The 27,792-nt window shown below is 33.1% G+C and overlaps 1 protein-coding gene across 11 annotated transcripts in view; it reads left to right on the top strand.

The window, feature by feature from the left end:
* LOC125059551 overlaps nt 1-27,792 on the top strand; it is an 80,981-nt gene that overhangs the window by 33,358 nt on the left and 19,831 nt on the right. For 8 of the 11 annotated variants that reach the window (XM_047664013.1, XM_047664010.1, XM_047664008.1 and 5 more), the window contains exons 3-4: nt 22,919-22,947; nt 27,086-27,229. In XM_047664013.1, the coding sequence (XP_047519969.1) occupies nt 27,111-27,229 (119 nt within the window). In that variant the 5' untranslated portion in view covers nt 22,919-22,947; nt 27,086-27,110. Of the gene's footprint in view, nt 1-4,676; nt 4,843-22,918; nt 22,948-27,085; nt 27,230-27,792 lie in introns of those variants that run through there. The other 3 variants (XM_047664009.1, XM_047664017.1, XM_047664016.1) reach the window with 3 other exon arrangements.

Here is a 27,792-nt window from a genome sequence, read left to right as displayed (position 1 = left end):
TATTTAAATTATTTAGTACACTGTGTACAAAGGCTTCCGGGTACTTTATGCGCCACCAGGCACTAAGTGCACCCTGATCACAGGTGCGCTTATCAGCTCATTATGCAGTGTAACATAATCGTTGAAACCTAAGGAATATAATAATAAATTTACTGGCGGTGTAGTTCACTTATGATAGTTAATATTCTGTGGCCTTTTTATGAATACTTCTCGCATTTTAATTGATAGCGCACATTTTCTAATTAAATACGGTAATGGGTGTCTGTCGAGTGCAGTGCAATTGTTTCATTAGCATCTCGGCGAAATGCGGCCAGAGGTCCTTTATATTGCCACTGAAAGAACTTCCTTACCGTTCATTATTACAGCAGAATATTCAGCAGAATACAAAGCATTTTGTAAATTAAAAGCCGTGATGCGGTTATGGTGCACTGGAAATGACGGGTTGCTCCACTTGAAATATAGGCTTGCTTTGTCCAAGGACAATAACTGTGGTACTATTCTTTCGAATAAAACTGTTCACGCTGTTTGTTGATTTATCATACATCTTTTTTACGCGAATGTGTTTAAACGTCACCTATAAAGCAAATTGTTTGCTTAACAACCACAGGTGTGATGTTGTGGTGTTGAAATTGTGATGTTGTTTATATTCTTCCTTTATAAAGTAAAATCCCATTGGGTAATTTTGCCTTTTTACTGCAAAATAGAAGTTGTATGAATTAATAAACAAATCACTAATGGAACTGACTATCTGTTTGCTCTTTATATTGAAGTATATTAGCAAACAACAATGGTGAGCTAGCGCGATGCTCTCTGTTTTTCAAATAATATTTTCTCTTTTGTTTTATGACTATTAGTCGCCGTCACAGCTCAAGAACTGTTTTGTATTACAGTGCCTTAAACGGAGCGGAAGAAGTACTAAGATTGAGGTATTTTTACTTGGTATTTTTTTATTCATCTCCCTAAATGAATGTTGAATATCCTAGCCAAGATAATTTATTAATAAATACGAACTACATACATACTACGGCATTTGTAAAAAGCCAGATTTATATTTTGTCCAGTTTGACGAATATCCGATACGTGCAAGGATTATTTATTTAGCCCGTTGTTGATTTGCAAAATACAATTAAATCGTATCCGAATTTCATACAGAATATTGTAACAAACGTTTTTGTTAATTACTTTTTCCCACATGTTAAGATGTATGTAGTATGCTCACATGATATTTAATTAATTAATAAATTTATATAGATAACAGCTTATTTAAAAATTAAGAATCCAAATGATAACGAATTGCCACCAGCGTTCTATCATAGTAAGTGTGTATGTTGTGTGAACAAGAGAGTTTAAGTGACAATACTTAACATTTTATTTTGTATATAATTTTTATAGAGGGACTTGGTTTTATTTTAAAAGTTTTGGTTAAATCGTAAGTAATACATTTTTAGGAAATATTAATCCATCTGGTTAAGTGGGTGACTCAAAGTCAAAATATAATTAATTCATATAGATAACTTAATGTACATTGATAAACATCAGTAAAAAATAATGCTCCTAAAATTACATTTACTGTCAGTTCTCAAATTAAGGGCGTGGAACGGACGAGAAAAACGGTAATATACTTTCCTTTTTTTGACCTTGAAGTCGAACATTCTAACCCCAGCTGCAACACATTGAGTATTTAATAATGGTTCACGAATGTTTATTTGTTTCGATTGCAAAACTCCAGGTATGGGTGGAGGTATCGGTTATTTTATATAGTAAAAATATACTGTTGTATGTATATTAGCGTGTATAGCATAATCCTTTCGCCTCGTAAGGTAGGGCGGAGTAAGGACCCCTCTTACCACTTCACAACAAATTGTAAATCACCTAAATACACAAAATACAAACAATACATTTGTTTGCTAACACCGTGGTGCTGCGTTGAATAATATAACTTATTTCATTGTGAATAATTTTCCCTTTACCCCAGTCTTTAATAAGTCCGTCACAGCTTTCTGCGTCCACCACATCATATTTTCCATGTATTTATGTCTTTAAATGTTTAGTCGTTTATAATAATTTTATCGATAATGTAGGTGACACTTCTTGGAATGTCAACCGGTCCGCAGTGGTACGACCTGAACTGCGGTTCATATTTCATCATGTAACCATTGCGTGCTAACATAATCAATATTACTGAACGCCAAGGTATTACCTCTAAACAATAGTTTTATTTTAAAATAATATACATAATTTATTCAAGAATGGTTTCAAATGCAGGAGTATTTTATAATCATAGTTGTAAATGGACATTATTTAAGTATATTGAAGAAAAACAAGCTTATTTTGTGATATATATAGTAGGTCGGATTAATATAATAAAAATAAAAACACTTGGTTTCGGATTGAATGAAATTAAATTTTATTAACTTACGCAAAAGTCTTGTCAACAAATGGCATGTCGTAGTTTATACATGAGTGCCTAAGATTAGTTAGCGTCCTACAGATACAACAACACCTAATATCATATACCTAAAGTAGTATTTGGCTCCTAAATATTATGTGCGCACACACTAGACTTAATATTAAAAGTTCTAAGACTAAAAATGAATGATTGATTGATAGATGAAGTTTTCTGTCTACAAAGCTGATGATGCATAAAAACTTGCCCTGCAATAGAGAGAGTCACCTGAAACACCTTATACACTTAATAATAATAACACAGTTCATTACCTTAATAAGGAAAAATTTTGGTGTCGTTATTTGTTCAATAAAGGACATATTTTTGGTATACATTTTTGTTTATTTGTAATAAACCTGCTAAAATTTTAATTATGTCAGACCTCTTCTGTTTTTGTATATACATACATAATATGTCTATATCTTGTCATATCTTCTATCAGTCATCTCACCGTTGCATACATGTTTTATTATCATACAAGCGAATCCCTAACTAGACCATTTTTATAATTGATAGAATAAATAACCGGTACATATTTATTATCTAGAAATATCAACATTTTCTACAAAAGAATTTGAATCAAACGATTTTTCGAATGATTGTGTAAGTTTAATTATACGTAATGTAGAGTGTTGCCGAACAACCTCCTAAAATGTATTCTGAAATTGAGGGTTCGAAGATAAAACATAGAAGCAATAAAAACGTATCGATTTCGATACTTGTTTATTTTACAACTCGTACGTAAATGTGCGCGGAGAAAATTCTGGTTCTATCACACTGTAAAGAGGATAATATGTATGTCAGGTCGTATCAGGTATCTTTTCTCTAGGTCCTTGGGTGCAAAGATAGTCATGTAATCAATGTGTTCACTTTGGTTTTTAGAAATCTCATTATATTCGCGCTCGCGTAAAGCGAAACCTTTTTATCTCAGAGAAGTAACTATGTATAACTTAATACAAATTACACTATTAATTTAAAAAAGCACACATATATTATAAGCATTTTTCATATATCTATAAAGATTACTATAGCGATAGAAGACAGCTTTGTAAAAGCTTAATTTCATGTTGTTCAAACAATGTAATATAAAGCGATGGTGAATACGTTCCCGAGTTCCGGCCCCATGTGACGCATATCATAATACCGTTTCCGGATTGAGCTGTAATAACGCAGGATTTGTTTGACACTTTACATATGATATGTTTTAATAATTCTGCATTGCCAGAAACGTTAAGTGTGTTGATATGGTTATGTATAACGAGAGTGTACAAAATCGTGTATTCGTGAATTCGCTTTCATGACAACAGAGAAACTTTAGATATTTTTATAATTTTTTATACTTTAATAGCCTAGAACGTTAGCTCCCTAACCCTGTATTTACAGGATCAAGCGGCGCACTCTTTCAGAGGCGTCGCTCGAGTGCTCATTCCTTGTGAGGGCTGCCTCAAAGCGAATTCCCGCAGTGCCCTGAGAGCTAATAACAACGTGTGACCATCCCGGAAAGGGTACATCAGCGTTATGTAAAAGATTAAATAATATAGTTTTTTTAATTCAATTACTTTAAAAGCTATGTCTCTTTTTAGCCGCGCTAAAACTCTATGCTGCAAATAGGAAAATAATTTGTATATAAATTTTACAGGTTAAAATTATTACGTCTTTTATGTAAATTGTATTATGTTAATTTATAAGCATCACATTTAGATATTACGTACACGCGATACGATGCCTGACTTAAGTCAATATAAATCCTAAAATACATTCAGGCTTTAGCGCTAAAGCTCAGTCATGTCATAAATCTTAATATTATCCGTGTTGTTTTGTTATGATTATTATACCATTCGTCGATTTGCTTTAAAAGTAATGAATACGACTGTCAGAAGGTCTCAAAGAAACTGATAAATATACAACGGTCGCGTCAAAACGTCAGGGAATTCGGAAAAGTTTCCGATATATTATGTAAGAGATCCCTTTACTGTTGACAAGGTTAGGAGATCATAACTTGACTAGCGCAGTTGTTAAAAGAAAATTCCACCAACGGTACTTTACGCCTCCAAAATTAGGCCTGCAAATGAAGTGTAATTTTCACAAACAACTTCACCATTCATCACGCGAACAATCACAGTTATTTCGCGATAGTTTGAAAACAGTGGGGTACTAAGGTTTTTCGCGATCCATCCCCCAAATGGAAGTGCGCATGTGCGTGAACGGCGCGTCCCGCAGTGTCACTGAGGGTGCTCGCAAGGCCGTACGTCACCCGCAGTCGAGCCGCAGTGACGTTCCAAATCGAGTAATCGAATTGGTGTTGTGAAGTGCAATGTAGCATCGATTTTGCGTGATCTCGATTGTGTCTACTCGCAAGGCAACGTTTCTAGTCAACGGGGTATGCCGATATTTATGTAAGTCTTAAGCTAGGCACGTGACACGTCATTCGCCTATTACCAAATGACTGAAATATTTAACAATTGTATGTTAATACATAACAACATATTAACAGTGTGTGAATAAAGTTCTCCACATAATTCTGGTACCGGATAGAACTTTTTTTAATTATGTATGCAGTTATATCTTAAAAGTTACTTAATACTTGACCCGTTTTATATTAATAAAGAAATCAATAGTATAGTCTGGACAAACGTTACATGTTACCTAATAAGTATTCTGAAGGTTATGGAAATCAGAACAGTCACGAGACAGCTTGACATGACATGGTATTTGATACGGATTGTTCATATTTTTAACAAATAAATTAGCAACGAAACCAGTTGGTTAGGAACCATAGCTTCATTATTAATTATTCCCCGCTGAGTGTAAAAAGACATTTCGGCAAATATGTCTGGTAATTTTATTTTCGGTTTGAAGCAATAAACAAACATTTAAATCTGAGAATTAACATTGTTAATATCATAAACATAAGATTATGGATTGTATTGCACTACAATGTAAGAATGTAACGTCGTTCGAATACGTTGCGTCAACTTTAGCGTAGCACTAAGATTACTTGTAAGTATCGATTTATTGTAGGAAATAAAATGAGTCATGAAGGGTCATCCCATGCAATTATTAGCCCGAGGGCGACACCCCTGGATCTTGAATGAATTGATTAGTGAGGGAACACACGAGTCCCCACACGTCATGGACTTATTTTTATTTTTGCTCTTTTCGCGAAGAGCGCGACGTGATACAATTCTCGAATTTACGAGTTACAAAGTACTGTCTCTGAATGAAAAGAGTTAAAATAATCTCCATTTGAGCATTCATTTTTCTTATTAAAACTATTGTACCACAAAGAACGGTTTGGCCATCGATACTCAACTCATACTAAATAATAAGTCCTGAGTACATACCTCATTATAATGTTTTCTTATCAGGAAGAAGGGTACACAATATCACCAGCCGTAAGGATTTGGAGAAATTGTTAGTTTGGGAACAAAGAGAACTTAAACTGATGCTGATACATTGCCTTACAATAGTTCATAAACACGCACAAAACACTCACTATAAATTATTTCTATATAGAGGACGTAACTATTGACAAGTATAATTAACAAAAAGTTTATATAACTAAATAAAAATGCATCTCATGTAACCCGAGTAAATCCCAACAAAGACTTAAGAAAAAAAAATATGTATTTCGAACAACTATATTTATATAAAATATATCTAAGACGCACAAAATATTATTTTTTTCCTTTGTACTTCACATGTGCATTTATAAACTTATACTTCATTGACTGATAAATTCCTTGTCATTTCCTACATATATACTTATCCTACAGTTCTACACTTTGAATGTTCAAAATTAGTCCCTTGTGGAAGCTTAGAGTAAATAGCCTTATTTAAAACGTCACTCCAGACAATTAGCCATCCCACAATTCTAGACAGGACCCTGTCTAGGTTAATGGATAGCATTATCAGTACGGCTAAATTCAACAAGGACCTATTTGATCTCTGTAGATGTTATCACCTATCGAAGTCCAATCTTGCAGTTGAAACAAGTAATGCAACAAGATCATTGAGCGATAAATTTGTTTACTGCTTTTCAATGGACGTCATCATTTCTCTTTTGAATACCATTTAATACATAATAAAACTCACGAATACACAAAAAAAATAAAAAAGATATTTCATTTATTTAACTAAATGTATTCTGAAAACTGAAAATTTAGTTCTGTAATATAATCTGTGTGATTAAAGTTGAAAGCACTGTTTCCGTTTCTTGAACCTCATAACTCGTCTTTGCCGTCTTCGCTTTTGCGTCGTCGTCCCTTAGTCAGTGACTAGTCGAAAATCAAAACGACCAGCAGCCTTACCTAATGTTAAGTGATAACGGCCACGGACACACACTGCTAAAAGCCTGTTTCGATTACGTTGTCGTCTTTTAAAAAGTTGTCATTTGTTAGCTTGTTCGATGTGAAACAACAGCAAAATTCTGCCTTTTGCTCTTAAAAACGCTGGCTCTCTACTAGTTATAATTATGATATATGTACAATGTACATATTGTAAAAACCTTCTATAAATGGTTGCAGACTTACAAGTGTCGTGCTAAATGTATCTCGTGCGATAGTTACAGGTCGTTGACCTCGCTAACTACCCTGTAAACCCCACTCAATACCTGATAACTAGATTTCACTCTTGACTGCTCTACAAATGGCTAACACTATTCATGTCTAAACGACTGGCGGACGATGACTTAAAGGAAACTATTAAATTGTAAGTGATCGTTCAGGATCTCCGGTTAACATAAAAAATATTTTTCTTAAGGCCCCTCTATACCTTCTCGTGTAAAAAGTTATACACTCACAGTCAAAGTATATATTAAAGTTAATCTTCCGTAAAATAAAAATCGAATCTAAAGCTTGGCGTGTAAAGTTGAATAATTCTATGAAAGCTTTACGCTAACGTATAATGTCGCTAATTTACGACAGATTAAATCCCTCAACATACGATTCATAGAGCTTTTATTGTATTAAAATACGAGTTCAAGTGAGTTCAGAACTTTACCGTTTTCATTTGTCTATGAATAGGCCGGTATTATGCGATACGGTTATCGTTGACAGCCGACACTCGGCAGAGCACATTGTTCTAGAATCTATTAATTTTAAGCGAAAAATACAAAAGTCTACCATTTATTCCTTGTTTTATAACTGATGTTGCAGACTTTTCCATAGGTTATTATTACAGTCTTACTACCACATACACATATACTTCATGTAAAGTAGTAAATTGGAGATCCCTTGTATTGCAGTGTAGCTATTCTAATATGTATTTTAAATTATAGTTTTTAATTAAAATATTTTTTATAATAATATTTTCAGGTGAGTTGCGAGTATCATATGGAGTTGAGTGTTGAGGCAAACTATCTTAATAATAGCTTCATATTGTAAAATTAAACTTAGAATAATGCAGAACAGAGGACTAACGAGCAGTCGGGTCACTAAGAATTATATGCTGGCATACTTTGTGAATGCGTTGCCGGCCTTTAAAGGGGTGGTACGGTGGTGGTACTTAAACACCCTTTAGTTGTATTAGTACTGAATTTGTAGAAGTTTGCGTAGAATTATATAAAAAGGTGGTCTGTTTTAAATTTTCTTCTATATATGGCTCAAATTTATACGATAGATTAGACACCATATACCAATAGAAAATTTCTATTACCATACATTAGGCAATTTCTGCGGCGCACCATCACTTTGTGGAACCAGCTGCACACTGAAGAATTTCCGAACCAATTCGACTTAGGGTCATTCAAGAAAAGAGTGTACCAATTCTTAAAAGGCCGGCAGTGCGAGTGTCCATGGGCGGCGGTATCACTTAACAGGTGGGCCTTCCCGTCTGCCTCGTCTGTCTGTAACATAAAAAAAAACATCTAAAAAGCAGATCAACAACAACGATATATGATTTTCGTTGTATTTATAGATCTAAAAAGGTGTCAAAACCACCCCAAAGGCGGTGTGGAGACGGTCCATTCACCCTGTATTTGCGGTTGGCCACCGATGCATAACACAATATTGCTGCTGTGGGATTTGTCGCATCTCATATAGGACCGCCTTCATGGCTTAGTTGGCGGCGCACTTGCTTTATTAAAAAAGACTTTGGTGGCATATCCCGATGTAAAAGAAAGAATATAGGCAAAAGGGCTATTCAAGGTGTACAAATACGGATTCTTAGACTATTTACACATGCACAATTCAAGTCCCAATTCTTTTTGTAAAACGTTACGATGCGGGGCGGGGATGGAATTACGCGTTATTGTTAATATTATTTCGACTTTCCAGCACTTTACACCACAAACAGGTAACTTTTAGGTATAAAGAGTCACTAGATGGTCACGAAACGTTTAACTATACTTGGGTACAGAAAAACGTTACGGCGCGTTCGTACGGGGGGGGGGGTTCAATTAACGCCAAAAATTGCGTGACGTAATACTTGAACGCTCCCTTACCTACCTCTTCTACCAATTTAATTTTAAAAAAAAATTCTGACATTAAACATTCACATGTCATATGGCAGTACAATGAAATACTTCTATGGTCAATGGTTTTCGCCGTCCAAAAAGGCTTGGGATTCTAGAGATCTCCAGCATCCTACTAATACCGCCATTCAACGCCGATACAAAAGGATTTCCACTGTAATAGAAAATCTTTGTTCTACTATCGTTGTGGTCGAGAAAGCTTAGCTCTAATTAAAAATAGATTACTGTGCACTGGAACTTTTCTGATTGTGCTTGGTACTTGTTGGTACTGAGCAAAATTGTATCGACAACGACGTAAATCAAAACATAACAATGAAACTAGTTCTAAATGATGCTAGTTCTTTATATATATATTAAAGAACTAGCTATTCCCGCGACATTCGTTTCTCCTTAATGTGATTTTACTTAGCGTACCTTTTTAGTACATGCCAACATGGAACAGTTTGCTATTTGCTACCCCAAAGACTGTTTGGTTTTTTGGAATGAAAACATTTTAGGTTATTCTGTGAATTTTTCCCTATATAAACAGTTCAAGTCATAAGATTTTAATTAACAAATTCAAAATAGGGTTTGATAGAGGGGTGAAAAGGGTTTGAAATATAGATAGTAGCCGATTCTCAAAGTTACTGAATATGCATAAAAAGTATGGGAATGAACATGACACGAGAATTTTATATATATAGAGATGTCAATAGCTGCAAAATATAGAAATCGCCAGTCTGCCTATATAATAAAATTAATAGGTCTGTGAACTTTTGTACATTCTCCATGTTTATAGGTTTTCATCATTCGGTAAAATCAAGTAAATCTAATTGAATTTTGAAAATTAAGTGAGGTTGACCCTTGAAAAGTAGGATTCATAGTTATTACCTCAAATTATCATAATTAGATTCCGCTTCCTTCTCCGCTTTCATGAGCATATACTTCGATAAAATCCCTCACGGCACAAGATACCTCAGGTATCTTGCACAGCGTTCCAACCCTCTTTTGCTATGATTAATGAATCGGGGAATGGTCGGCGGAAATGATACGAACTTACCGGAAAAACCCAAGCTACAATAGCGCTATATAAAAACGTATATAAATCATTACGTGTTAAAAAAATTCAAAGTAAAAATGCATTAAATGCTAAGCGATGATGGAATGGCGAGGGAATAAAAATGTTTCATTGTTCAGTTTTAATAGAAAATGAGCCGACTAAATTAAAAAAAAAATTGTAAGAAATTTTTCATGAACAAAATTAATTTCAACCACAGAAAATGTTAATTAATGAATAGTTATATTTTGAAGTGAAACTTCTTTAGGCGCATGAGGGTAATTTTTTTACGGATAAAACGCAATAATATTGGCGTCACGTTTTTGTCGAAGAAAAGGGATAGAGCGATTGAAACCGACTAAGAGAGAGTGATAATGGCGAATGACCTTATAAAAATTATATTTTTAAAATTAAAATTTCGTAAAGAGAATTTATGAAATATATTAATAATAATATAGTATTTTATATTTTATGCAAGTAAGTAGTTTATTGAAATCTCAAATGACGAATTGTAAATTAAAATGCCACGTGTTTTTATTATCGAAGAAATAAATTTAAAAAAATTAATTTATAATTTATATAAATATTAATAATTTATTTATTTGTATTAATTTTCGACACTTAATGACTATTAAATTCATTAAATTCCTAACATATCTTCATTTTTCCCTCCCTCTAAGTCTCGGAAATCTAAAGTTTTATATTTGTATAAATATGAACAAGACTTGAAAATTAGTTTGCCAAAGTAGTTTCACTTCTGACGTGTGTATTTTGTTACGCACGCACTTTTTTAGTAATAATTTAAATCGTAATAGAAAAGTTATAGCAAAAGCTAAAAGTCTAGATTATTTATAACAACACACAGGCTGTGATGGAAAACCATCTATAGGAAATACTATATTTTCATACTGGTGAATCACAAAAAACCTTATTATAACCTCCATCAAGGAGTATAGACTGTCGCTAACACGAATCGTTATGAAAAACCGATAAAATGTTATACAATCCGCTGAATCGAATTTTCCGTAACTCAATATGAACTCCTTTGTTTGCTTATCGGCTCTTTATGAGCGTAATAAATACACTATCTATTGTACAAATCCATTTACATTTATTGTTTAGTCAATAGTTTTATTTGGCCTACATTGATAATATGTACCTCTTTTATTATTACTCTTTAAAATTTAATACTCATACTTTTTGTTAAATTAAACCACAAAAGAATTAGCAGCTTAAAGCTTTCAAAATTAATTAATGCATTAGATTTCGTAGCTGTAAAGTAGTGTAATGTACGTTTTTGTCAGCTATATTAAATAGGGAACACAGAAATTTTGTCTGATAAAGACACAATATATCTCCTTTGAGAAATATATGTTGAGGTTTAATGCGTTTCCGGGATAAGATTTGGTCCATTCCCTCAGGTTTTAAGATTATCCTCTGATTATATCCCGATAATGGAATTTGGGTCCAACAGATTATATTTCCTAAATATCAAAAATTAATTGTTTCTTGTTGAGTATATCTCGTTTATGAACAAAAATATTGAGATGAATATAAAATCCAGATTATTATCATTACATAACAGAGAATTTAATGCTTTTAGCATTTGCTTGTCCGTCGACGTCGTCGTGTTGTGACGCTACATCTTGGAATGATTACAGTGAATATATCCTATCTTAATCCAATGTGAAGTTGACGACTTTTCTAATACAAGCTAAAATTATCAATTTGCGGCTCTAAATGAATGATGAAATGACAAAGTTAAGTAAAGTTGTAAAGCCACCAACCTTCGAGTGGCGTTGTTTCTTATTATGATAAAGTAATTAATTTGTACGGAAACTTGTTCATTTAATGGAGCCTCAGCGATCATAATTTATTCACTTCATTTCTTGACGAGTGATTACAATGCGTTACCTATTTTCTTTGAAGTTAAATTTTGACTGTTTTGAGGAATTATTCAAGACTTCTTTGTGTAATTAAATAAATTATGCAGTTTACGAACTAAGCGTAAGGGTATTTAGGAAAAGATAACTCGTTACATTTATTTATATTTATTGAAAAATATGTTTTTAAAAATTAAATCTATAAAACAGTATATTTTTTATTTTCGTAAAAACATAATCGTAAATTAAAATCCATGATAAAAATAGTGTAAAACGCTACAAAATGAGAGCTCTTAAACACTTATTTAAACCTCTACCGGAATGGAGAGAAGGCTCTGTCGAGAGGAATGCAATTTATGTGCGTGGCCTATTTACATTGATTTTATATGTACGCCGTAGCCTGTAGCCTGTTTCCATCACGGGGAAATGATTTGCGCTTCAGATTCTTAAACAGAATTTATTCACTTCAATTTTATGAGATTGAATATAAAACCTGGAAATTTATTTCTTTTTCGCTTTAACAGGTCAATGGTAATGAAAACTCATATCGACCTCTTCCATATAAATTAAAAAAAGAAATATATGTTTACCACAACCTAATCTATATATATAAAAATGAAACCCGTTTTCCGTTGTCACGACATAACATGAAAACGGCTTGACCGATTTGTCTGATCATTTTTTTATAATATTCCTTGAAGTACGAGGATGGTTCTTACGGAGAGAAAATTTAAAAAAATTGAGTGAAAAGGTCTAAAAACAACACTTTTCTATATTCCCATACAAAATATTCGTAATAATATTTAAAGGCAATCTGAACTTTAATACCATATCATAAAGTTCAAGTGTTAGTGGAGGGGTTCCGGGAAGGAAATTTTTTATTTTTTGACTTAATGTATTTGGTGTATTATCAACTTTCTTTTTTTTATCTTACTAGCTAGACCGGTGTCCCGAATAGCAGAATGAGTATTAAAAAAAATAAAGAATCGACTGTAAGGCGGTACGATGTTCGCCAGGCCAGCTAGTATTTAATAAAAGTATTTCTAATTTTGGTGCACTAAAAATTTTAACTCCGTCATATTAAAAATAAACCTATTTTTATCGTTCTTTGATAGTGACGTGTTTTGTGCTACGCGTAAAGGCTGTTTACTTTGTCTTAAGCCTACGCGAAGCTTATGCTGTAATCAGCTTCATTCGTTAATTTCAATTATTAAACTTATTGAAAATTGTATTTCGTAATTTATCACCGGCAATATGTTTGCACAAAAGCATATTGTCGATTATATTGACATGAATGCGAAATACTTAATTAAAAACTTTTCAACGGGCCAATTTTAACTCCTCGTCAGCCCATTAAATTCATCATTAACATTAATATTCTCGTTACGGATTATGTATAGCTTTTTATTTTGCGGTTACTGCATTTATCTTTTATATGATGTTTAAAAGTTTTCATATTTCATCACTACCTGTTCTGCGACTTTTGCAAAATTAAGACGGTTAATTATAATAATTTTACGTCATTAACAAATAAAAATAAATTAAATATGAAATAAACAGTCTACGCGTACACTTGTCTCTCCGAGCCGAAAAGCGCACGCACAAACTTCAAAATAATTTGCAATTGAGTACAGTTGTACAGTATCTATTGTACCTACTGCCTCGCCATCTGCGTAAAAGTGATGCCGCGCTTTTCCAACGGATTTCCCAGAAGTAATCAGTATGACCTTGGGTAAACATCTCATACATCTCTCATCTTTTAAAACTTCTTCTTCTTCTGTATAAACATTTCTTAAAATTATCCTATCCTGATCAATTGTGACTTGTGTAATTCTTGTGTTTTCTTTTCTTTTGTTGCATCACTATTCGCTGTTTATGAATCTGTAAGATTAGCTTTTAAGTTTTTAGTTTGTATTACTTTAGATTAAGGAACTATATTTCTTTTATATAACATTTGGTTCTGCACTTCTTGCACTCATAATGTTTCTTTTTTTAGTTTTTCTCCTACTAGGGTTGCCTGGAAGAGATCGCTTATTAGCGATAAGGCCGCCCGTTGCATTCCTTATAATTTTTACGTATTGTGTTATTTGTGTTTTTTTTTATTTTTATTGCAACGAAGTGTGGATAAATAAATAAACATGCTAGAGTAACTGCCAAAGCGTGGCAGTCCCAACAGCATCCTAAAGGCGTTATTATATTAACCGCGCGAGGCAGAAAAACTAACCTACAGTGCCCTTGTGATGAGTTTTTGCAGAAAGCCTTAAAAATGATTTGACTATAATTATTTTGCTTTAAAAATCTCTGATGATAAATTGGAAGAAGTCAAAGTGAATTCGTCAGCTTCAGCAATTAAATCGAATGACAAGTATTGCCATAAGTTGGGCGTTTAATTTGAGAGTCCTTCTGACAATTGGAGGCTCGGAGCGTTCGTGACCTCGATAACAGACAAGTTTTAGACTGTTTCATGAATTAATTTCATAATCGCATTCACGTTCGGCTTATTTGAATTGTTTTGAGTTGATTTGACAGTTTGAATAACTGTTATTGTGTGACGTAAATGAAGGACAAGTACAAATAGTTTGTTACCTTGTAGTCTAGTACATAATTGACGTTTGAAGTTATGTCATGAATGAAAATATTTAAATAAAAAGAAAATTTTAAAAATTGAATTATTATAATTCAGAGTAGTGTTGGCCTAGTGGCTTCAGCGTGCGACTCCTATCCCTAAGGTCGTAGGTTCGATCTCCGGCTGTGCACCAATGGACTTTCTTTCTCGAACGGTGAAGGAAATTGCTACTTGTCTATTAGATTTAAAAATGATCATGAAACAGATTCAGAAATCTAAGGCCCAGACCAAAAGAGGATGTAGCGCCACTGATTTATTTTTTATTCTTATAATTTAAGATTTTTGAAAATGTCTGGAAAATTTTCTACGACTTTCTCTTGTCAATTACAATTTAGAAGTTCAAATTAACTTTAGTTTATTTATTTTATTGTGTAAAAGTTTTTATTAAATAAACATCTTAAATGGATTCGGTACTGGAGAGTACAAGTCGGTTGGTTTATAAATGTATTTTAGCATTAAAAAATTACAATTTACACAGTTTGACAAAATATATTATTAACCTCCTTTCCTTTATAATATTTTCTCGCTTAACGGTAATACAGTTGATAGATTTTTCTTAACGAGTTTTTAATATGGGGCGCGTGTTCCTGCATGAATATTGTAAAATTATTTTTTTCATCACTCTTTGATCCTTTTGTATTTTTATCACTTGTTTATTTTGAAGGAAAGTTTTCTGCTAAACGCTCATCGTATATAAAGCGACATATACCTAAGTATTTATTAAGTATTTGTAATCGAATTAACTATCACAATATCACATGATTCTCACTAAAGCGTTTTTAGATAGGTACTGCGTTACATACTTAATATATATGTAGTTCGATACTTTTAGAGTTTCTTAAAGTATACATAAATATTTTTCTATTAAGTGAAAGCTAGAAAAATGTATCAATATCAGTGATAACCGAAATAAAACTGATTTATTTAATATAAAAACCTTAATAATGAAATAAAGTTTACGCTTTGTAAAGTATTGATAATGTTATTAAAAATTAAATACGAAAGAAGTACAATTCTTCTTCTTAACATTATAACTCATAGGGACGAATAAATCTTTAGATTTGTAAATAAAACTTGAAGTCGACATAAAGTGTAAATGCGTAACTCGCTTTAAGTCGTTAATAAAAATTAACTGCTACAAAAGCCATTCTTATAATTAAGCGGAAGAAATGGTGTATTTTATCAAGGCAATAAACGTCGCCCTACCAACCTGCGTACCTTTTTCGCGGCAGAATTCTGAAATTTTAAACAAAACATGGCAATGGAAACTTAATTTGTCCTTATTCCTTTGGATTTCTTTTAAGCTTTAAACGGCTCATACACATAACATAATAAATTCATATTAATAATTACGTAAGGAATACAATATTATATGTATTTCGTTTTAAATTATAAAGTACAAGGTCTCTCAGAGAAAACATCTAATACTTATCGATAATATTTAATAAGGGCGTATCGACCCAGCTCATTCCCTCGGGCATATCTCGAAGAAAATGTTTTGCCATAAACACCTTTCCTTCATACAAAATTTATTTACTTTGGGTATTATACTGTTATTACTTATTTATTTGTAACTAAACATTGAGCTACTTAATATATATACAAAATAATTCTTTCGAAGAATGTATGTTTTCGAGAAATTTATATAAAGCTTTTACTTGCCAAAACTAAACATAAAAATAATAGTTTAAAAAAACTAAAAAACACGCTTTTAAAGCACATCAAACTAAAAAGTGAAAAATAATTCCTAATTTAGGCTGAAAATGGTAATGAACAAAAAATACTGGTATTATTGTGAAAAAGCGTGGGTTGCTCGATAGACGAAAAATATGGCACAGAGCGCCATATTTTTTTTTTTTTTCGGATTATTGCATTGTCACCGATCTTTGACAGGTGCGCAAAGTTTGAATTAAATCTGTCCGTTAAAAGTGGGTCAAAATCGAGTCCGAAGGAGTTGGTTACATACATACATACATACAGGTGAAGCTAATATAAAGCGTGTAAAAGTACTATGTTTCCAGTTAAATAACGCAAATTTCTCTATCGTGGAATTTGCCTTCATAATTACCTACTGTTGCAAGGTCAAACATTAAAGAGCAAAGCGAAATTGTTCAAAGCGGTAACAGATTGCAATATTCATCTAAAATGCGGAAGTCCTCGACGGGAGTGCACTCGAATCGTTGCCACGAGAACTACTGGAACGACTGTTTCGGATTTGTAGGTTACGCAATATTACTTGTAGTTTTATATTGACGTAGTTTTTGATGAAAGATTAACTACACACCAGTAAATCACATCTAAGTTCTGTCTAGGTTCGATAGAGGCAGCTAACCATTGAGTATATAGAACAATGATGATACAGGTTTCTCCAACCTCCTTCAGTTAATTCAAAGATTAAAATCATAAAAAAATAAATGGCGCTACAACCTATTTAGGTCTCGGCCTCAGATTTCTGTATCTGTTTTATGATCATTTCACTGTCAGGCACACCGTTGACTTTTTTGGTCTCAGGCAAGCCGGTTTCCTCACGATGTTTTCCTTCACCGTTCGAGCGAATGTTAAATGCGTACATAGGAAGAAAGTCTATTGGTGCACAGCCGGGGTCGAACCTACGACCTCAGGGATGAGAGTCGCACGCTGAAGCCACTATATACACACACGTACATGTCTATATTTAGCACTTCTAGGAAGTAATATGTGCATATGATATAAGTTCAAAGACCTTAATTGGAGCCTTAATCTTGTATTAAATACCCGTTTAAACTTTCTTCAGTAATGTCACATTAATATCCGTCTGTAAATGTACAGTTTATGAATGGAGTTGATGAACCAAAAGCAATAGTTTTCTAAAAATGTAGGCGCCCTTGACTTAAGGGCCCTTGACCCACTGCGCGAGATATATTAACTGCGGAACATACTCGCTAGGGCTGCTGTTTTTCTAGAATATTCTAAATCATATATGTTAAGAGAGGAATGTGTAGTGTTGACTTAAACCAACATTGTTATGATTTAATTGATCGTAATGTGTATAGTTTTGGTGATCTTGCAAAGTGGTAGCCCTAAAATAGGTTAACGAATGTGAGAAATAGTGTCAAGGAAGTTTTTAACGAGATTTATGTAAGGGAAGTGGAACAGCAATTACTTAGGAATGCAAACGTGCACTTCAATCATTAAAAAATATATGCCGGGAAAAGTATTAGCTCTAATACTGGGAACAGTTTTGACGTGTGAATACATTACCTTTTTATTAGCTTACGTACAGTATAACAGAGGATCGATTGTGAAAAGTAATGTATTTTGTTTTATTAATGATAAAACAGGTTGCTTACTCAATGTAATAATTTTACAAGCCATGAAATATTTTATAGGTATTGTTGGCCTAGTGGCTGCAGCGTGCGACTCTCATCTCTGAGGTCGTAGGTTCGATTCCCGGCTGTGCCGGACCAATGTACTTTCTTTCTATGTGCGCATTTAACATTCGCTCGAACGGTGAAGGAAAACATCGTGAGGAACCGTCTTAGACCCAAAAAGTCGACGGCGTATTGTGACAAATGATAATGAAACAGATACAGAAATCTGAGGACCAGACCTAAAGCTGCTGAATGTTTCATTTCCTATGCTAATTATAAATCTTTATATATATAAATTACGCGTCACGTTGTTTATCCGCTATGGACTCCTGAACTACTTAACCGATTTCAATCAAATTTGCACACCGTGTGCAGTTTGATCTAACTTAAAAGATAGGTTAGCTTCCATCTTAATTTATACATGCGATAGTATTTTATAGCAAATTATTAGTTTATTATTTGACAGTCACAATTCTCACAGATGGCGCTGTGTTGAAAGTACAAAAGTTCACATAAGCTACCATTTAATGGAATAACCAACAATAAAGCATGGTGTTCTCCTACCCTTTCCCTTCAATAGTTCACTACTATGTAATATAACAAAAACCTTAGCCACAGCAACGCTTGGCTGGTCTGCTAGTTATATTATAAATCTTTATAATTGTAATGACATATATAAGTATAACTTTAGCCCTTCTGTCCGTTTGTACATTAAACCGTCACCAACGCTATATACATAAATAATAAAAAGGTCGTATTTATCCCTGCCTACCTCTAATAAGCACCGCCGACAGCACTTAAACCTTTAAACCCTCGAATGATGCAATAAAGTGACAATCCCCTTTTTGTTTACAGGTATTAAGCCTGCTAATATTAAATACAATTTGTTTGGACGCCATTAATGATTTAAGGTCCGTATAGTCTGTTAAGATTTGCACACTAAACCTCTTCATATAGGTACACAAATAAAACAGGGTAACGATACTGATTAAACAAAATACCCTTTCGTACGTTTCTTCTAAAATGTAGTTTTATTTATTTATTTAGATCTAAGATTATATATTTTGTAGTATTCCAAAATACATGATAATTACGGTGAACATAAAATTGACGAAAAATAATAAAAATATTACATGTAATCCCTTATAATTTAGTTAAATCTGGTATTAATGTTGATTTATTATATATAGTTCAATATTTTTCATACATTCAATTTCTAACAAGTTCAATTCATTTGTGTAATGCCATCGTTATAGTTAATTGAATCAGTGGTATGCAATTATGTTTTGAGAAAGGTTATATTATGGTAATTGCTAGCTTGTTTCATCGGCGCGTTTGCTAAACAAACACTGGCCATGCAGCTTCATTAAGTCATTATAAAATATGGGTATTTTGTCATTTTCATCCTATACAAATATTATAATAGTACCGATCGAATACACACCTTAATTGTGTCATCTCTTTTAGAAATGGATAATCTCAATAGAGAAATTAGGCCGTGGTAATAGTAGTCTATTTTCGCAACTTCGCTTCGTATCTGTTTAAAACATTTTCACGCGACTCGTTTTTTTTTTTATGGCTCTGGCACGATTTGTGCATTAGCCAGCGTCAAGTATAGGATTTTTTATAATTCGTGCTTGTCTTTAGAAATTCGACCGTGTCCTCCATGAACGGTTTAGGCACTCGCCCGGTACCGCACAACCCTCCCAAAGGCCGAGAACAAATTTAAATTAAATTAAAACTTACCCTCGAACCGGGAATCGAACCCGGTACCCCTTACCTAGCTGCTACTTAATGAGACCGCTAAGCTATGAGGCCTCTACGCGACTCGTTTATCACCTACCTCTCCTTTTAGCATTAAAATTACACACAGATTATAAAATTACGGATCTACATTAATCTTTATCTATGCCAAAATATTATAATTATATAAGTTTGTAAGGTGACAGTTTCACCGCAATCAAACTGAGCTAAACCATCTGCAATCAGCTCGGTTTAGTTTGAGTACGTCGCACGATGTTTACTATCGCTGATCAAAGATAGAATATTCTGAGCTTTCAACTTCGCGGATAGATTCAATTACATTTTAACATGGAACAACTTTAGAGTTAATTTATGGATATGATCGATTTAAGATTTACATTTTCATATGTTACGGTTAGTACTGGTTATGATGGTGCTTAAGCGTGTAACTCTCAATGAATAAATTAATTTAACACTCGAACAAGGAAGGTATACGATAGACGTGAGAAAACCCGCTGACGTTTGTGCGTCACAGAACACTTGTCACCTACATACCTGGTTGAACCAGTGGATTGAATCTATATTCCGTATAGGTATCTTCATGTTTTGTCATATAATAAATATTCTATATTATATTATATATATATATATATATATATATATAATATAATAATATATATATATATAATATATATATATATATATATATATATATATAGGCTAGTATATAATGAGAATATGAAATGAAATGAAATGAAATAGTTTATTCTTGCAAGTAGGACTATATAAATCACTTTTACAATGTCTTCCTAAACTAGATGAAGTCGACATTTCCTAACTGACTGCCCTGAGAAGAAATGTCGAAACAAACTCGGGGGTCTTGGTCTCTTTTATAGTCCAGATAATACAATAATAAATTAATAAGTTGGTGTAAACAAATGCAGAGTATTTACTGGACTGGTCTTTGGAAGAAAGAACCAGATCGATCTGAGCAAGCCTGCGCCAGCAGACGGCTAGCATGCCCATGCATATATATATGTACTAGTAGTGTCAAATTATGCGAAGCGGGAGACATTTATTCGACTTGACATTTTTTTATATTTTGCATATATTATCGGTAAAGTAGTTTTTAAGTTTATTTAAATTTTTATAAATAATTAATACAAATATTTACAATTACTAATATTAATATTATTGGTATATATAATGTAGTATGCTTGCATGTTCGCTACGGTGTACTTACGTTTATACAGAAATGCCTAATGATGTCATCTCGCCAGCCGTAAAAAGAGGGCTTTGAATTTGATGAGACATCCCTGCCGATATGAATGTATCAAAGAAAATACTTACATTCAAGTTTCCTTTAAATTAGAAAGCAAAGGAAGTAATGTGGCCTATAATGAGGGACTCTGTCCCTTATCTAATATATACAATTCCGGCAATATACATAACAGTACCTCTGTTATGTATTTTAATTGAGGGTTTTTTTAAGTTACTGACTTACAATCTTTGTTTTAATTTGATAAATTTCTTTGCTCGTCTTATATTGTTTCTCTAATTATATTAATATTTAATTGTATACAATTCTTGCTCTAACTTTAAACCTTTCAATACAATACGATATGTTAGGTATTTGAAATGTATATTGTGAAAGGATTGGAAACATTATTCGGTCACATTTAGAAAAGCTGTAATAGTCGTTTCCTTGACCGCACGTATTAAAGTTAAAGCCCTAGTAATCAGAGATATTAAACGCAATATTTCATATCAAAGCTACTTGGATAAAGCTCAGGGGGAATTAGGGCGAGCGGTTTGGTCCAAGTGAAATGAAAACTCCAACTTCTAAACTCAAGTATTTGTTATTACGTGTTTTCTCTGATGTCTTTCACAAATATTTTCAATTTTCCTTTGATGAATGTTATTATAATGTTAAGCTTTCTTGATTAAAAGTTTTTTTTTTTTTTAATAATTCGTCTTATGAAAAGAGTATGTCATTGAGTGAAGACCACGGCAATTGGGCCAAATTAAATGGATTAAGTGGGTTCTTGTTGCTTAAAGTTGGTACATGGATCGTAATTGTTATACGTACAGCAACTTCTAGGGACAGCACGAAAGTCACACTATGTAATAGAACCACCTGCAGCATTATTTGATGAGCTGTTTGATGATTTGATATTTTAAAAGAGTACCGAGAGTTTTTTACGCCGGCTTTTTCTCTCGGCCTACACCCTCTGTCTTCTTTGCCGATGAGTAGGGATGCCTACAAATTCAAATTTAATGACGTGGAATAAGTGATACATGTATCTTATGTTCCATAATAAACATATTTAGTTTTATTTTATTTTATAAATAGTTTAAGGCATGTTAAACCAATGTTAGATATTCCGAGAGTGTATTACACAGATTACGCAAAATTTTGAAGTATGTAAACAAACTCAAATATGAAAACACACTTGCGCCCAATTATTAGCTTCGTATTTGTGTCAGCGTCACGCCACAAAATAAACATTTTCAGCATACATTTCTTTGATAAGTGAGCCGAGAGCTCTCAGTCATCTTACGAAAACTGATTTTCTATGAGTAAAAGTGTCATATTCAGGCCCTTTCGAATCTGTCAGCGGAAAGCCGTTGAAAACATTTCTAATATCTGTTTAAGATGTTCGTTTTCTTAAAGCGCTTTTTTATCCTATGCTATCTAGCTTTACACCGAAGGGTACCGTTTGATGTAAATATACAGTGTTTTCTATATTGAAGCATATTATTTTAAGTTTTTAAAAAGTTTATATATATATTTAAACGAATACCGTAGATTTACAAAAAGTGTCGCAAAAAGTGTTAAGCACGGCAAAGCTCTTTACATCGGCACTGGACGTTGTATTTACATAACTTGAAAGCGCTGCTTTCGCTGAAATTGAAAGAAATTGGGGCGTCATATTATCTATGTGTGAGAAAATAAACCGCCTATTGTCTTTGCCGGCCATTGTTGTTTGGAATGGAAGCCTCTCGGCTGAAGAATTTTTATATTGCAGTACTTCATATTAAGCAAATCATTATTAAAATGTAATTAAATTTTACATTATTCTCGTTTAAATTAAAAAGTTTGCAATATGCCAGACATTGTTAAAAATTATCAATTATTATCAACTATCAACTAATAATCATTTTTATGGTTTTGGTAAAACAATCACTGCTAAACGGGCCGTTGGAATGCATACAATTCATATATATTGTCTGACATATTAAACGAAAACCCCAAACAAAACATGTCTTTACAAAATAAACAGTTTCTAGAGATGTACAAAAAGTTCGCCCATCGGAAGGTTTATTGTACAAAATTGTAATGGTTAATATTTTTGTTCCAGGCATAATTACGACACGATGATAACCGAAGGTTAGTAATGCTCGTAATGACGTCTGTACTTAATAAATGCATGAACAATACTTCTTTTTTACTTGCGATGAGAGCTTTTCAGAGTAATTACAAATGCAGTGCAAAGTTAGCTCTAAGCGGCAAAGCGTATGTGAACATAAGACTAAGTATAATCACATTGTTTTTAAAACGCAATTTCTTTAACGCACTTGCTATACCGTTTTATCATATACAATTAAATTAAACTTATCTATACGCACTTTGTTTTTACTAACAATTTTATGTTTTTCAAATGCACATCGCACGACAGAACACTTATTTACATTCAGTTGTTAGTATTGAATAAATATTTGTTCTTGTAATATAAGATTTTCTTTTCTCTTAAATAACAAGAATTAAGTGCACAATGACTACGGCGTAACACTGCGAAGTCTACGCCGTAGGCACTTCTACTCGCTACTGCATGATAAATTCGCGTTTCGATCTGGTAATGTTGTTAGATTTATAGTTTTTATATACTTCCTCTATGATATTTTAGATTATTTTATTATCAGAATATTATTTGCCAGCAAAATTGAAATTACGTAACTACAAATATACGAAAAAGCAACATTTATAAAAAACAAGTCGTAAAACGACTCCAAAAGTAACAAAATTTATATTTAAAAGTTTTGTAACTAAATAATTACAATGTAGCTGGTATAAAAAGTTTTACAAAAATTTGTGGATTTTCGTAATTCACTGCGGCGATACCCTTTTATGTTTAAGTTCCTTAGAAGGCTTCTCTTGTTCGAACTTTATGACAGCTTTCACTGACCCCCTCAAATTGTATTTACATCGTTAAAAGAGTTTTTCCATAGACGTACAATGGGGCCTCAGTTGTTTAAATTATTTTTCAATGTTCGTATTATAATAATTTTCTTTTTCGTAGTTATAATAGCTAGTGAGTAGTTATAAAATAGCTTAGGTAGTAATATACATACATTTTGCATTGAGTAGTAAGTAGCATTTTGTATATTTATCTAATGGATAATGAATAGATCATATCGTATCAACTGCCTTATTTTAACGTATATTTGTATGACCTACTAAGTATATTTGTATGACTACTACTACCGACTAAGTCGCAAACCAAGGATTTTTTTTCATATAAAATAATATCCGTTTAAAGATATATTAAATTGTCATTATCTTTACTGATAAGTTTATCAAGATCAGGATTCGTGTAACCTAAGAATTGTCACGTTGTTAGCTGATCGATAACTATTGTGTTTCAAAGACAATAGCGTTTGGAAGTTATACTATTTGACCTTTAATGAATATACTGCGGCTTATTACCTATTTATACCCTACGTCGGTCGAATCCATTATAATGGTGTCAAGATTGCGACGTATTTGTGAGGTTACCTAGTAGGTACATTAGTATTTATTGTATTATACAATTACTTGTAAGTCCGTATATTTATTTAGAAGTGGTCACAGTAGCTACAAACTTATGTTAATTATAAAATTGAGTCAAGTGACGACATTATTCTTCATGCGTTAATCCTAACATCTATTGCTTTGTTCTTCATTTTACATGAGACGTAGTCTATAATAAATAGTCTACGTAATCAAGTAGTTTAATGCAAATTACCAAACAATTTAAAAGTCTTGTTTTGAGACACGCTTTAATAGTCGGGTAGCAATAATTCGTAGGATGTGTCGTAACGTTAAGTATGTAGCCAAGAACAGAGTTGCACACTTGTAGGAAATTACTATTGCTGCAGGACAGACATTACAATAGGAGCTTTTTCCAAGTGTGTGATGACGCATGTCTCGCATTTCCTCATGGATATAACTTTTCACCGGATGTACATGAAGCACTCACGTGCCGGATATAATTAAAACTCCATTTGCAAAATAACTCGCCTTCCCGTTCCATATGAAATAGTTTTATATATCAGATGGTATATTAAACATTCCGACCACTGGAGTGAAAAATGCTTGCTCAGCATTTCGTATCTCCGACTTTTTAAATTATTCCGGCATATTGTTTTATAATTTAGAGTTCCAGGCTTTCGTAAACGTTGAAAGCTTTATAGAAGTTTAGCTTTGTTGCATTTGTATAATTTAATTATTTACGAACGTATTCATTTCATAGCAAGTTTTTGATCAAATGTTTTTTGATTCGTATATTATAGTTTTACTATTTGTTTATGTAGTTATCTATACGTGGTTCTAAATTTTTATTAGAAACACGTAATTGGGTCTTGAAGGCTTTGACACTTCGGACAGTCAATTAAATATTCTCATTGAATATTCTACCTTGTACTTATTCAGTTAAGGCCCATTCTCAAAGGAACGCTCTGAGCTTACAAGGATTGATGCTAAAAAACGTTACTTCAAAGAATAGCCATTGAATAAGATTCCTATTAGTATTGTAATTAATACCGTGCCCTGGTTTAGATGAGAAAGTCTATCAGCTTGTATATTTTATTAAATTAAATCAATTCCGGACCCTACAGTATTAGCTTTTATATTAAAATCCTGGTACAATGATAACGAAATAATACTTGATAGATTTTCACGTATATTAGTTTTCACGAGCCAAGTGACCAGGTGCAAAATAATCTACAATGGAATTTACTTGATTTTAGAATGCCCATCTTCGTAATTTCATTAATGCAAGAATCATTATCGGTCATTGTTTTCATTTATATATTTTACTAAGTATTAAAGTTGCCAATAGCCTCTGCGGTAAAGAACTAGGTGTACTAAAGCTGTAAGATAGTAAAGGGTTATGTAACATTATTCAAGTTATGTATATGTATAATCGTAAATCGAACTGTATGCGTATATCGTAAATAGCCTTAACGTGAGACGTTTATAGATAACGTAAAAGAGCTACTCTGGCTGGGTGCAATGTTCGTCTGTAAGAGTACATTAAATAAACATAACATGAAGCAGAATAGAAATGCGGCAGGCAATAAAAATGTTTGCTTAAACTCACCCTAGACACAGAACGTTGTATTGACGTGTCAATGTGTGGCCACACGGATAGCGGTATTGGAGTAACGAAACTAAATGAGACACAAAATAAACCCGGTTGGATTTATCGAAAGTTCTATTTATGGCAGGGCTCTGTTATCATTAAGCCTGTTAAATACGTCGCACTATCAGCAAACCCTCGCTGTTCATGACATTTTACTCTTTGGTTAAACTTAGTAGTTTATATTTGGTGTTATCGTTGCTTAACGCGATACGATTGAAATTATTTGAAACTCCGTTTTAAGCTATTTCATGGATTTTATCGCGGGATTTGAGCGCGGCGACCGAATCAAGAAATTCCGTAACGAAAAAAACCTAACACACGATGAGGATGACGTATAAATATAGGTGCGGCAAATACGCGTTAGAGTGGGCCAGAACGCATACTGCGCATTCCCATCTCTCTGACGAGATCGGTGACGGAATATCAAAGAAAAAACTTGAATTATTATCAAAGAAATACACAAATACTGCATAAATAAAAAAAATATAAATAATTATAACTGCATAAGTTGATAAAAAATGCTATGCAATAGCTTTACCGCGGCAGTCCCCGAGTGCCACACGTTTTTTTTTAAATAATTAATAGTCATTGATGTTTGTCTACTCAAAACTATTAATATTCACTACATTGGCGTATCAAAAACGAACTTAAAAGAGCTACCTCATGGCCACAATGTTAATGCTGTATCGATCTAGTAGTTTGGCAGCGACCGGTCGGTGCCATGCCGGTCGTGTCGTCGTTTCTGCTGACTAATGAAAGCTTCCTAACATATTCCGCTCACAGAGAATTTTACATGAGCGCCGTCTCACAATAATCGTTTAATATTAATACACATTCTTTTTATCCACATAAAGCGCGACGGAAATAAATTGTCTATCTATTTCCGTTGCATTATTTATAAGTTGTGATTTTTCGATTTATCTCAAGCTCCAAATATCTAGCACAATTATATCCCAAATTCATATTGGTTATATTTTTTTATTACAAATGGTCGCTTGTTTTGATAATCTTTTATATAATTGGAATAAATACGAAATTCGTTCGTTAAATATGAAATATGCTCACTATTTACATGAGAATATAGTTAAAATGACGTAACTAAGGTAGTGGCGATTGCCGGCAGAGGCGGTGGCGTGAGGGTGTTGGGGCCATGAGCGCTGGCGCGACTCGGCCCGCCGCCGGCGACTCCACGCCCGGCTCCGACGGCGACCGTATCACCAGCCTGTTCCCCAAGTGCAGGCCGCGCGCCATGCATCACCATCACGACAGGTTAGGATAGCAACCCATAGACAAGAATATAACAAAGTAAATAATACTTTATTTGAGGCTTGGAATAAATATTTTCCAGTTACTAATGATTAAACAGAAAGAACGATGAATTCATTATTAAAATCTGCATTGCATTAGAATAAGTATACATAAATCATAATTTTATATCTCTTCATAATATTTACAAGCATTTAGGGACGTAAAAACATTTGGTGCTAACCCGCGCATACAAAATCGCCATTTGATACGTAAACTACACGAATATGAATTTTCAACTAGACAGTCTTGTGGTATACGATACGATGATGGTACGATATGACCACGACATATTTTGTTGAAATCGTAACTTTAACATTTATTTTATTAGAAATAATTATATATTTCTATATTTGACGAAAGATAACGGTATTACGTTTTATGTTAAATACCACATTGGAATATTTATATGAGAATTAGGTCTTAATATTGATTAGTAAAAAATGCTCATACAAATGTACGTTGAAGGCATTAAAACTACAAAAGGCAAATATAATTCTAAGTTAAAATTAACGCGTATCACGATA

The sequence above is a fragment of the Pieris napi genome, chromosome 20 (assembly GCF_905475465.1).
Source record: "Pieris napi chromosome 20, ilPieNapi1.2, whole genome shotgun sequence".
In the NCBI taxonomy this organism is placed as follows: Eukaryota; Metazoa; Arthropoda; class Insecta; order Lepidoptera; family Pieridae; genus Pieris; species Pieris napi.
Note: the sequence above shows the minus strand (reverse complement) of the source record. Positions and strands in the feature narration are given on the sequence as shown.